Here is a 13,577-nt window from a genome sequence, read left to right as displayed (position 1 = left end):
CACGTCTTAGCGTTATCTTAACCAAGGGCTTCATGTACTAGACTTTATCCCCTCCCCAAATTATATTAAAATAAAACGATAAATGTTACATTAAAAATGTTTGTGAAGGCCTGGGTGCAGTGGCTCACGCCTATAATCCTAACACTCGAGGAGGCTGAGATGACCAGATAGCTTGAGCTCATGACTTCGAGACAGCCTCTGGAGATCAAGACCAGCCTGAGCACCAGCAAGACCCCGTCTCTAAAAATAGGCATTGTGGTTGTCGCCTATAGTACCAGCTACTCAGGAGGCTGAGACAAGAAGATCACTTAAGCCCAGGAGTTTGAGGTTGCTGTGAGCTATAACACCATGGCACTCTGCCAAGGGCAACATAATGAAACTCTGTCTCAAAAAGAAAAAAAAAAATGTTTGTGCACTACCTACACCACCAGTATTCACATATCATGCTTTTTTGGAACTCTCAGCTAGGGGCTCTTTTTGGTATGCTTCTTTCCCTTTGCTCATGATGGATGTTACAGATATTATGAGAGGACTGGAAACAAAAATTGTACTGAACTATCCATAGTGCCATAAAAACTAGAAGCAAAGAATAGTAACAGTGGCTCAGTGACCATAGCACACCGATGGTAGCAGGTTTGAACCCAGCCTGGGCCAGCTAAAACAACAATGACAACTGCTACAAAAAATAGCCAGGCGTTGTGGCGGGCGCCTGTAGTCCCAGCTACTTGGGAGGCTGAGGCAAGATAATCACTTAAGTCCCAGAGTTTGAGGTTGCTGTGAACTGTGACACCATGGCACTCTACTGAGGGCAACATAGTGAGACTCTTGTCTCAAAAAAAAAAAGAAATCCTTGTGCCTTTTCAGTTCCTACCTCCTCATCTACCCAGCATTCATGACACAGTAGGACTCTGTCTCAATTAAAAAAAAAAGAATAGTAACAGTGAGAAAGGAAAACTTAGAAAGCATATATCTTGGATAAAGGGAAAGGTTAAAGGAGGAGGCAGCATAAACAGGAAAGAGGAAAAATGGGAGTTATGTGAATCCATAATAAGCCAAATGATACAAGGAATCAGAGTGGTGAGACCAAAGCATGAAGGTCAAATGGGACAGCCTAATACAGATATGTAGCTGTGCTATTATCTAACATCATGTAAAAGGTTACCTCACCCTCTAGAGGCTTAAAACAGCAATAAGCATTTATTACCTTACAGTTTCTGTGGGTGAGGAATTAGGGGTTGCTTAGCTAGGTAATTCTGTTTTAGGAGGTTTCATGGGGTTAAGATGTCAGCTGGTGCTATGGTCATCGAAAGCTTGACTAGTGACTGGAAGATCCCTCTGTGCGTACAGAGGACTACTCTCATGGTTGATAAACTGGTGCTGGATGTTGACAAGAAGCTTCATTTGAGGGCAAAGTCAGCAGTTTGAGAGAGCAAGGTGGAAACTGTAGAGCTTGGTTATGATCTAGCCTTGGCAGTCACATGTCACTTCTGCCACATTCTGTTCATTAGAACCAAGTCACTAAGTCTAGCCCAAGTTCAAAGGAAGTAGGCTTTACCTTTTAAAGGAAGGAGTGTCAAGAATTTGCAGACATATTTTAAAAAGACCTTGTTAGCCTCCTCAGCTCAGCAGGACTCTGAGCTTCACCTTCCTATATTGCAGGAGAGAAATTGTCCCCACACTGATAGCTAGACTGTCATGGAAGTCCCTTGAAGAATTTCTCTCAGGGATAATAATTGTGTTGCCTGTTTTCTTTCTAATGCCTAAAAATAGTATGTTTTTCCTTTTCAATTTTATACTAATTTACGGTAGACAGACTAGTTTGTTCCAGGGGTTGTTATGGCCTATATAAATAAATAAATAAATATAATTTATATAAATATAAATAAATATATAATAAATAATATAAATAAATAATAAATATAATCTTTCTGATGGGAGAGGATGAGTTTTATTTTTACTGATGATTCTTATCTAAGTTGTCCACAGGATTTATCTTTGCCTATAATGGTACACATTTTAATGTGTTAAAATTTGAAATAAAATTTATAATAGTTGTCTGTTATGCTTACTTTATATTCTATCACATTTGTTGTTAAATGTTACTTAGAGTTTGCTTCTACTACTTTATAACCTCAATAGGTTTTGGTAAATAGCATTTAATAGACATTACTTTTGAATGCATAACACGTTATGTTCTTCCACAAACTTAAAATCATTTTTCCATGATTGGGCATTTTTAGCTCAATTACCTAGACATTCTGTTTGGAGGAAAGCTTATCTGAGTCTGGCCCTTTTCTGGATGTAGAAAAGGGTACTGTGCCTGAGCTGCTATTATGTGCATGCTTATAGTTGTGTTCTTTGTTATTTTTCTTTAGGATTCCAGACACTTGAATTATCTGACATCGGAGCAAGCTCTGGCAGATTTTGCAGAGTTAATCAAACACTTGCAAGAAACAGTTCCAGGAGTTAAAAATCAACCTGTCATTGCTATAGGGGGGTCCTATGGTGGCATGCTTGCAGCTTGGTTCAGGATGAAATATCCTCATATTGTCGTTGGGTAAGTGCATTTGTCTTGGACATAAGCACTTCTCTTTTTTTTTTTTTTTTTTTTGTAGAGACAGAGTCTCACTGTACCGCCCTCGGGTAGAGTGCTGTGGCGTCACACGGCTCACAGCAACTTCTAACTCTTGGGCTTACGCGATTCTCTTGCCTCAGCCTCCTGAGCAGCTGGGACTACAGGCGCCCACCACAACGCCCAGCTATTTTTCTGTTGCAGTTTGGCCAGGGCTGGGTCCGAACCTGCCACCCTCGGCATATGGGGCCGGCGCCCTACTCACTGAGCCACAGGCACCGCCCAGACATAAGCACTTCTTAATGATTTTCAAGGCAAACTTAGAGATTCGTTTTGGGTAAAAGATGTTCCTTTCTATTGTATTGAGATTTGTAGTTTATGTTTCACATATTATTTTTCTCACCACTTTTGTTTGATATTAGTTTTGATTTTAAAAGTTGATTTAGATGTTACATATATATTCTTTTCTTTTTTCCTTTCTTGTTTTTCTTGCCATTTAGAGCTCTTGCTGCTTCTGCCCCCATCTGGCAATTTGAGGATTTGGTCCCTTGTGGTGTGTTTATGAAGATTGTAACTTCAGATTTTAAGAGAAGTGGTCCATATTGTTCCGAGACCATCCGCAAGTCCTGGAATGTCATTAATCAACTCTCAAGTACAAGTAAGCTTTTATTAAGAAAATAGAATTGTGGGGTTTTCTTAAACCTTGCATTTGTTAAATTCAACACTTCTCACTTTTTAAGTAAACATTTTATTAAAGTATAACATAGGTACAGAAAAGTACACAAATCAAAATGTGTAGCCTGATGAATTTTGACAAAGTGAGAACAGAATATAATGAGCATCCTGATTGAAAAAGAACATCGTCAACATCTTAGAAGTCTTTGTGCTTTTTCAGTTCCTAACTCCTCATCTGCCCAGCTAATTGCTCTCCTCACTTTTAGAACCATAGGTTAATTCTGCTTGTTCTTGACATTTTAGTCATTGAAGTTGCATACTGTGTGTTATTTTTGTGTTCACTGTACTGCTCAGTGCTATCTGTTAAATACATCCATTTGTTTTATTCAGTTGTAGTTTATGCATTTTCATTGTTCTGGAGAGTTCCTATTTATTTATTTATTTCACTAGTGTCTTAACAGTGAGGAATAGTTAGGAATACTAATTCTGGTAAACTCCATGAGGATAGGCAACTTATCCAGCAGGGTGTTCTCCATTTGCTCTAAAAATACTTTAATGAATGTTGAAAAAAGATTCTTAGAGAAGTGGTATGGAAGATTTGGTTTTTAAAAATCCGATGTGAAGAATAAATGATCTGTAAAGCCTTCTGTTGACTAGTACTTTTTAGATTCCAACAGTATGATCCTATTTCCAGGCAAAGGCTTAGAGTACCTTACTGAAGTCCTTCACTTATGCAGCCCATTAACTCCTCGGGACGTCCAACATTTGAAAGATTGGATCGCTGAAACCTGGGTGAATCTGGCAATGGTCGACTACCCTTATCCATCTAGCTTTTTACAGCCTTTACCAGCTTGGCCGATTAAGGTAATAGGAAGGTGCCCCCTCATCATTTTTAATAACATAATTTTTTTTTGTGTGTGTGTGTGTGTGTGCATTCACTGACTTTCAGCATCAGGGAAAATTTTAGTACCACAGGGGCTCTGGAACCTGGGTTGGAAATTTGGGTTCTGCTACTTTCTGGTTACATGACCTTGGTCATATTACCTTACTTTCCTGAGCATCAGTTTCCTTATTTGAAAAATGGAGACAGACTGTATTAATTATAATTTGTGTGAATAAGAAATAAGACCAAGCACTTTTGTGTGAATTTGAAATAAGACCCTGTGCTGTTAATGGAATAATTGCTATGTGTCAAATTCTGGGCTGTGCACTTTGCATACATAAACATAATTTACTCTCTGTTAATGCTGTATATAGGCAGTCCCCAGGTTATGGACAAGCTAACTTATAGTGTTCTGTACTTATGAACAAGCTCCAGGGCTCCCTTTAAGGATACTTTATAATTAAATTAATACACATAATTCAGGAACTAGGAATTTTGACAAAGTGAGAGTTTCTCCCACACTTGTGAACAAACCCATGTGGCATGAATGGTGTATTAGTGTAGCATCCTTATGCTAGTGGCAGTCTCTGTTGTCTGTTTGGTGACTTACACATACCATCATTTTTGTTTTTACTTTTTTGTTCAATTTTATAAATCTGTGTTTACACTTATGACCATACATCCAAAGTGAAAGCCCACTGCAAATCCAAGTGAGTTTGCAGTAAAGAGAAAGATGATTATAAAGGAAATGAAAGTAGAAATAATGAAATATTCAGAGAAAGGCCAGATGCCATCATTCACTGGGCAAGCATAAGGCTTCAATTGCTTGAATATCAGAACAGTTTACAAAGAATAAAGTGGGAATAATAGAACATGTGGAAAGCTGTGCTCCCATGAAAGAATTAATTATTACAAAGCAGAGTAGTATATTCATTATTGAAGTGGAAAGGTTATTATTGGTTTAGAAGATCAAAATAAGTATAATATTTCTTTTTTTTTTTTTTTTTTGTAGAGACAGAGTCTCACTTTATGGCCCTCGGTAGAGTGCCGTGGCCTCACACAGCTCACAGCAACCTCCAACTCCTGGGCTTAAGCGATTCTCTTGCCTCAGCCTCCCGAGCAGCTGGGACTACAGGCACCCGCCACAACGCCCGGCTATTTTTTTTTTTTTTTTGGTTGCAGTTTGGCCCGGGGCTGGGTTTGAACCCGCCACCCTCGGTATATGGGGCCGGCGCCTTACCGACTGAGCCACAGGCGCCGCCCAAGTATAATATTTCTATTAGCCCAGTGTTGATGCAACATTAAGTGTCACCCTTTAATATTCTTTCTTGAAATTTTTCTTGTCTCCTATATAAAATTTTTGAATGAGTCTGTTTTTATGTTTTATTTGTTTGAATTAAAATAAAAAGCACAATGGTTTCTGTAACTTATCATTATAGTACAGGGGTATCATTGTTATTACACTGTATTATTACAGTGGCTTATATATGACCATTATAGTATTATTATTATTGTGTATGTGCTATTCATCAGGGATCTGAGTTACATACAAATCCAACCTAAAGACATTCGCAGGAATGTAGCTCATCCGTAACCCTGGTACTGCCTATCTCTATGTGATTCCTGGATCTATGTAATACATGGTAGATGCTTAATAAATGGCAGCCTTTATCACAATACGATGTGATCCAGTCAGCTGCTAAAGCATTCTGAGTGCTACATGGTGTTGTGAAGGGGTGATCCCCGTGCAGATTGCAGTGGAAAGAACATTGAGTTGGATTCTGAAGGCAAGGGTTTGGTCCAGAACTGCCATTTACCAGCGATATGATCTTGGGCAAGGTGTTTTTCTTTCCCAGACTCTGTATCTTCCTCTGCAAAATGGGATAATAATACTTACATACTGACTAGGGTTGTACTGAGGATCAGATATAATACTGGAGGTGAAAACACTTTAGAAAGTATAAAAACACACTATACTCTGTATTTTAAGGTTTTTTTATATCAGAATTCTTTCGTGTATTTGTTCTTTATAAGCATTCCTTAGTTTTAAAAACAAAATGTTAGTCAACTTAATGGTAAAGTTTAGAGAATGTAACTGGCTCTACAGCTAGAATGGGTGCTGGGAGTGAAAATAGAATTGATAATATGAGAGACAAGTTTCAAAAGCACTTTAATTTAACTGTCTTTTTAAACAGTTATATATACACCTTACTTAAAGCCTAAAATGGAAAAGGTTTGAAATATGTATCAAATTGAATTGAATTTTGACATCACAGAGTTATTTAAAAGAACAGATCTCTCTCAAATTAAGGAAATCTGGATCAAAATAATGAAAGAAAACTAAATCTAGACCAGTGAGTTTCCATAAATGCCTATGTTCTAATAATGCCTTATCTGTCTATATTATTTTATTATTTTCAAAGTACTTGCATATATGCTGTCTCATATAATCCTTACAAAGATACTGAATGAGAAAAGAGGCATAATCCCAGATTTGGGGGGAAGAAATGGAAGCTCAACTAAGAGGTGGTGGAAGTGGGGTTGGAACTTAGATCTGCCGTTGTCCAGAGTCTGTATTGTTCTATGTTGCTCTGAATTAGGACACTTGACTGAGGTTTGAGCAGATTGCTGCTCACAGCGTGCCAGCTATCAGATTTAACTCAGTACTCTATGTGCAAAGTGAGAATTACATTTGCATCTTTATTTCTACTTGAAGAACAAATGAGTTGTCAGATGATAAAAACATATGGGAAATCCCCTTATTATTTAGAACAGAGGTTGGCAAACTTTATCTGTAAAAGGCTATATTTTAGGCTTTGCTGACCATATGGTTTCTGTTACAATTACTCAGCTCTGCAGCTGTAGCATGAGAGTAGCTATAGATAATATGTAAATGAATGAGGCTGGCTGTGTGCAATAATACTTTATTTATAAAAACAGGTAATGGGTTGGATTTAGCCTGGTGGTTACCAGTTTGTTTACTGCTGATCTAGAAAGAGAGCCAGAGGAGTATAGCTGTTTAGTGTTAGTTGGTTTATCATGATTTGGAATGGTGAGCAGTCTAACTTTTTCTCCTGACTTCTTCAGTGTTCCTTTTGAGGTATTTCGCTATTGAGTCTTAAACATAAATAATTATTTTATCCTTTGCTCTCCTAAATAATTACTCAAAACCAGTAGAATACACTTAAAATATTTTGTCATCTATTTTTGATTTAGCATAATCCTTTTTTTATCTTTTGCACACAATAAAAGTTTATTTTTAAAGTAACCTAACTTTGTGTCTTTCCCTCACAATCACTTTTTACTTTTTTTATCCAGGATTAATATTTGTCATTCTTTTCAGTTATTTCTTACCAATGTTACCCTTTCTATTGACAAATTCTTGACAAATCAAAGAATTCTTGGTTGCTTATATTTATGATTCTGTTTCTTGCCTGTACTCCACCAGAAGTAATCTCTCTTGCCTCTTGCCTGAGAACGTTCCATTGCTTCTCTTTCATCCAATAGTTAGTTACCCATCTGATTTTCAGAATTTTTCCACTACATCTATCTCCCAAACTTGTAACTTCGGATCACTTTCTTTCACTGTTCATTCTATATCTCTTTTCTTGACCTCCCTCTCTGTTCTCCCAACCCACTAATCTCTGGAACATTACCCAGTTGGGGACCACTATTTCACTTGATAGTTCCATTTAACCAGGACTCCCCCACCCTCTGACATACTTCCTCCTCTTTAAAGGGCTGACAAACAACGGTCCTTTTCTAAGTCTACAACTCAGGCTTAGGAAAGTCTACAACTCAGGCTTAGGATGGTGAGATAATATGTAACATTTGGTTTATGAAAAAAAGCAGGTGATTTCCAATTCTGTCTGGACCTTGCACAGTTCTGAAGGATCCATGGGCAGTAACTAAATGCCATTTTCTGTGTCAATTCAAGTATCATTCTTTTTAATTTGTCTTTGGGCTTTGCACACTCAGACTCCATTTGCTTTTGTTTACTGTTAACAGAAGCTGCAACATTCATGCAGAAATAATCATGGACTTGGCTGGTAGAACACAAGGAAGAAGAGAAAAGGGAAATAGAAAACCCCTCTGTCATTTGACTGTTCTGTCAGCATAAAAAACTACTAGGTTTCTTCTCAGCTTAAAGAGCAGTTTTAAAGGATACTGTAGCCTTTTCTTAATGTTGAAGTCAATTTTTAGCTGATAACTGATTAAATAAGCACTATGTCATGCAGATAGTAGAATGAAATAATAAGACATAAGATGGAAAATCTCTTCCGTTTGTCTTGATGCTTGGTAATGTATGCGACCTCTCTGGGTGGTTTAAGCGGTTTAGGTGCATTCTGTGAAAAGAGAGCTTTTAATGACAAAACTAATGTGATTATCTGAGTGAGTGTGAGAGGGGTATTGAAGCCTTAGAGAAAGAAAATCTGTTAGAAAAGCTGAATGTATCTGTTTAATCCTTTCTCTAATGTGGATGCACCACGTTCTCTGAGAGAAGATTGGTCTTTTTTTTTTTAATCTATCTTCTTTTCTTGCTCTTTTAAAAAAATTTCATCCCCCCCTTTTCTTTCTCTTATTCGAATGCTTAGGTAGCAACACTTAAAGCTTTTGAACAAATCATTATCTTTACCATATCTGCTGTTTGTGGGGTCAAAGGGCAAAATCTAAATATTTGGGTGTAGATCTGATTAGTGTAGTACTAAGATCGTGTGAATGCTCTACTTTTCCCACCATTTCTATGTTCTTTAAAATCCAGAATTATTAAGATGGGCATTTAATGTTCTTTTTAAAGATTTCCTGCGAGCTCATCTGTATTCTAGGAAATAGAAAGTGAGTTAAATCTGTCCATTTCAAGTGTTTATTCTTGAGCCTCACCTTAATCTACTATTTTACAGTTTTCCTCTTACTATTAAATATTTAGAAAGTTTTATGATTTTATGTTGCCACAGAATTCTTTCTAATTTTTTGCCTAAAATAAACTTAGGAAAATATAACGCACCCTAGGAATAAAAACAAATTTGTTAAAAAATTAAGCATGAGACTGCAGGTATATTTAGGTACTGTTTGTATTATTTTTCTCTTATCCTTTTCTAAAAGTTAATTTTCTATAACTTTTAAAGGTAAGTATGGGTAGTACAGTGGTTACAAATGGAAGCTCCAAAGAGTCTGCCTGTGAATTCCAGTTCTGCCGGTTTTTTTGCTGTGTGGCTTTGGGCAAATTTCTTAACCTCTCTGTGCTTTGATTTCCTCATTTGCAAAATGGGGGTAATAGCAATTGTAATGCTTGTTAGGGTCCTTATGAATATTTCATAGGATCTGGTGTATAATAGTAGGCACTAAATTAATGCAGGAAGGGAGTTATACGTCTCAAGCCGTGGGTAGAGTGTCGTGGCAGCACAGCTCACAGCAACCTCAAACTCTTGGGCTTAAGCCATTCTCTTTCCTCAGCCTCCAAGTAGCTGGGACTACAGGTGCCCACCACAGTGCCCAGCTATTTTTTTGTTGCAGTTGTCATTGTTTAGCAGGCCTGGGCTGGGTTTGAATCCGCCAGCTTTGGTGTATGTGGCTGGCACCCTGCCCACTGAGCCACGGGCCTGCCCTGCATATCTCCTTTTGAATTTCTATAATCTTTGAATAAGCATGAGAAAATGCTGGTCTTGCTAGTATGACTTCTGTATTTTTTTTTAAGGTTCATTCATTCTGCTACCAAAATTGTTAAGGAAATGCATAGAGTCATGAGCGATGTGTATTTTATGCTAGAGAATTATGCTCGGATCACAGAATCTTTGAGTTAAAAAAGAACTTTAAAACTATCTAAAATAAAATTTCCATGGTAAACTTGCAAATATTTTGCAAAAAAAATTATTGAGTGACATTTTGGGGGCTACCTATCTAGCAGGCTGGTAGAATTATAAATTGGTCCTTATACAGTTTGATGGAATGTACCAAAGGCTTTAAGAATATTTTATCTTCTTTGAACTGGTAATTCCTCTATGAGTTAATCACAAGAAAACAAGGATATGTGTAAAGATTTAGCCCTAAGGATTTTGACTGTAACCTTGTTTGTAAAAATGAAAGATTGGGAATGACCCAAATGACCAATTTTAGCGTTGCTTCAGCCATTCTTCAGCTCCTCATCCTGACTGCTGCCTTTGAGATTTTCTAACCTCAGTCAGAGCCCTCCTTAAGGTATGGTGCTCAAAACTGGACCTAGTACCCAGAGGTGATCTGACCTCCCAGAGGACAGTGGGCCTAGGAGTGCCCTTAATCTGGCCATGGAATTTCTATCAGCAGAGGCCAAGTTTCTGACCACGATGTTCTCTCTGTGTAACTGGGGCTGCCAAAACCCAAGTATTGTCAGCCAGTGCTGGTCGGTTTCCAGTCATGCTTGTGTCTTTTAAGGAGTGACAGTAACTGCTATTTGTGGAGATGGCTATTCATAGGGACTCCTTTTCTTTGCCTGACAGAGACTCAGTGTTCTAAGCTCTTAGAGAGGCTCTGATGCCAGCATTGAGTCACACTCACTTGCTGCTGTTCTTTTCCAGAATTTGGGGCCACTTGTTGCTGCATATCAGCACCTCCTTCCCCCGCCCAGCTTGAGTTTCACCCTGCCTGGTCTTCCATGCTGTGCTCGAACATAAAGCTCTCCTCTGCTCTTCTGTGCATTCCATGTGTCTACTCTGTAGTTTTATGCTATATTTTGAAAGAGCTGAATCCCTGCTGGTGTCCAGATTCAGAAAAGAATGCTGATCAACTGTTGGCTAAAAGCAGTTTAATAAATCTTGTGATTGGTTCTTGGTTTTTCATAATGTTTTGAGTACTTCTAATTGGCACATTTCTTAGGAACAGTTTTCTGGGAAAATTGCTGTGCAAATGTTGAGAGTTTTTTTGTTTGTTTGTTTGTTTTTTTACTTACCATGAATAATCAAGAGTTGTCAAAATAGTAAAATACTTTTAGTTTTTCTTTTAGTTTTTCTTCAGTTTGCATTTCCTTAGTGCTTTAGGCTGGATAGGTTTGTGAAGCTCTCAGTTAAACTCTATTCTTTTTATACATGAATAAAACCCTAGTATACCTCTTATGACCTCACAGCTACTTTTAACAGCATGTTCTATTATTTGGACATCATAATTTCTGACTTTTCTCACACCCAGCATTTTCTCCCACTCAGAATCTTATTGGGAATGATGTACATTCTGTCTTCCTTTTGGAAAGTCACATTGGCAATTGAGCCTGTTAAAGGCTCTGAGAATTACTGCAGTTAAGATACCCATTTGTGTTTGCTAATACAACATTTCTTAAAATTAAAATAATTTGACTAAGAAAAATTTTTTCATAAACCACCAATTAACATTTTATAGAAATATTGCTGTACCAAATACATTTTGGGAGAGGCATCGAATATCCCCTACAATTCATTTCTTTGTCTTTTCAAGTTTCCCCTTTTTCCATGAAAGTATTGCAGGCAGCTGGTACCAAGTAGAATTGGGTTGAGGGGCTGGTTTGCTTGTAGCTCCTTACTATCCTTTCTTAGTACCTTTCTTTCCTGACTGGGACCGTGTCCCTAGCCCAGGCCTTGGTATTGCTCACACTGCCAAAAATCTCTCTCTGAGATAGAGTAACTAACTGACTCTTTCTCTGGACTCATGTCCTTTTTTTCAGACCTTGTCTATTATATGTATATATATTTTTCCATATGAAATGGGAAAGGACCATATCTCTGAATTTATATCAAGTGTAAATTTAATGTGTTTCCTTGCCACGGGGGCTATTTATAGTTTTACAAGAGAATACTTCCTAAGCTGTGTGGCACAGTGGATAAGAAGTATATTTCAAAAAGCAGAGACATGGGAGGGGGCAAATCTGGATCCTACCATTTACTAGCTGAGTGACCTTAAATAAAGTGATTTAGCCTGAGAATCAGTTTCTTCATGTAAAATAGTGGATGATAATCTATCTGATAGTGCTTTTTGAGAATTAAATAATATAATGGTTGTAAACCCAGGGTTTATAATCAGTAGCTATTGTAGTTGTTATTATGTAGCTAGGATTCCATGTGCCAGCCTAGTCAGTCCCTGCCTTTACTCCTAATTCTGAGTATTGTCTGTGAGTTTTAGAGTTAGAATTTCAGGCACTGATTATGTGCTAATGATGGGAATATTTGGGCTCTGGGGAATTGCAGAATACATTTCTTTTGTCATAGCATAGGTATTGGAGTTTCATGTAGTTCTTCTATAAAAAAGTCTATAAAATTTGCATTTTCATAAAAATATAATCATAATATATCTTGCTAAGGGCTGGGGGAGACATTCTGGAATCAAGTGAACACGATAGAATGTTACAGGGGCTCTGATGGGAATAGGTACAGGGCATAGTGGAGGCACCAAAAGTGATTAGTTTCGTTCTTCTCAACTTGGACATGTAGGCACAGGTGCCTCAGAGAGGAGGTGATATTTGAGCTGAATATTGTAAAAGATGAGTTGGTGTCTGCCAGGCAATAGTGGAGCAGGAGAGTGGAGAAAAGGGCATTTCAGGGTGAGTAAGGGCAAAAAGGAAGGGGCTTGATGTGGTGGGAGTGGTTTTACTGGGCTGGAGCAAAGGCAGCAAAGATGAAGCTAGAGTGGTGGGTAGATGGAGAGGACTTTACACACCATGCAAATTCTGCAGCCTGGGAAGTAATTTCAGAGTTTTATAAAGGAGGTTATACTCAAGGAATAGAAATTGTTAAGCAGTGCAGGTAGATGCTTAAAAATGTTTTATGACCAATCAAAATCATATTTCTTCTCAGTGTCTAAACTGTCACTCATTTTATATTTATGTCCTCACGCTTCTCCCATTTCTCTCTCTAAAATGATAGGTAGTGTGCCAGTATTTGAAAAATCCCAATGTTTCTGATTCACTGATGATGCAGAATATATTCCAAGCTCTGAATATCTATTATAATTATTCTGGTGAGGCTCAATGCCTGAATGTTTCAGCGACAACAACTAGCAGTTTGGGATCCCTGGGTTGGAGCTATCAGGTAATTGTATATGTAGTTTCCCCACGAGGAACTTTCTTTTCACTGCAATTATGCTGCAACTAGGTACACAAGGTTTTCTTATCCAACCTGGATCCAGTTCTGGCTCTATTACTTAAAACTGTAAGACCTTGGACGAGTTTCCTCATTCATTCATTTAATTATTGCTGAACATATATAAAGTGCTTACCAATGTCGGACACTCCTCTAGGCTTCAAAGATACAAAGATAAATATTACATGATCTCACCATTAAATATAGCCTATGAGAAAGGTAGGTAACTGAACTAATATTGCAAAACATCTTGATAAGAGCTATTAAAGTAACATAAAAGAATGGGGGGCCTACTTTGTCTCCTTCTGAACTCCTATTCCTTTACCTGCACAGTGAGACTAATAACAATACTTTCCTTCCAGAGTTGTTG

The 13,577-nt window shown here is 37.7% G+C and overlaps 1 protein-coding gene across 5 annotated transcripts in view; it reads left to right on the top strand.

Moving 5' to 3' along the window:
* Positions 1-13,577, top strand: part of PRCP (prolylcarboxypeptidase) — a 117,636-nt gene that overhangs the window by 53,241 nt on the left and 50,818 nt on the right. For 4 of the 5 annotated variants that reach the window (XM_053561162.1, XM_053561158.1, XM_053561160.1 and 1 more), the window contains 4 exons: positions 2,376-2,557; positions 3,073-3,230; positions 3,942-4,111; positions 12,992-13,156. In XM_053561162.1, coding sequence (XP_053417137.1) covers positions 2,376-2,557; positions 3,073-3,230; positions 3,942-4,111; positions 12,992-13,156 — 675 coding nt within the window. The remainder of the gene's footprint in view (positions 1-2,375; positions 2,558-3,072; positions 3,231-3,941; positions 4,112-12,991; positions 13,157-13,577) is intronic. The other variant, XM_053561163.1, reaches the window with a different exon arrangement.

This window comes from Nycticebus coucang, chromosome 14, assembly GCF_027406575.1.
Source record: "Nycticebus coucang isolate mNycCou1 chromosome 14, mNycCou1.pri, whole genome shotgun sequence".
NCBI lineage: Eukaryota > Metazoa > Chordata > Mammalia > Primates > Lorisidae > Nycticebus > Nycticebus coucang.
This window is presented reverse-complemented; position numbering and strand designations above follow the sequence as displayed.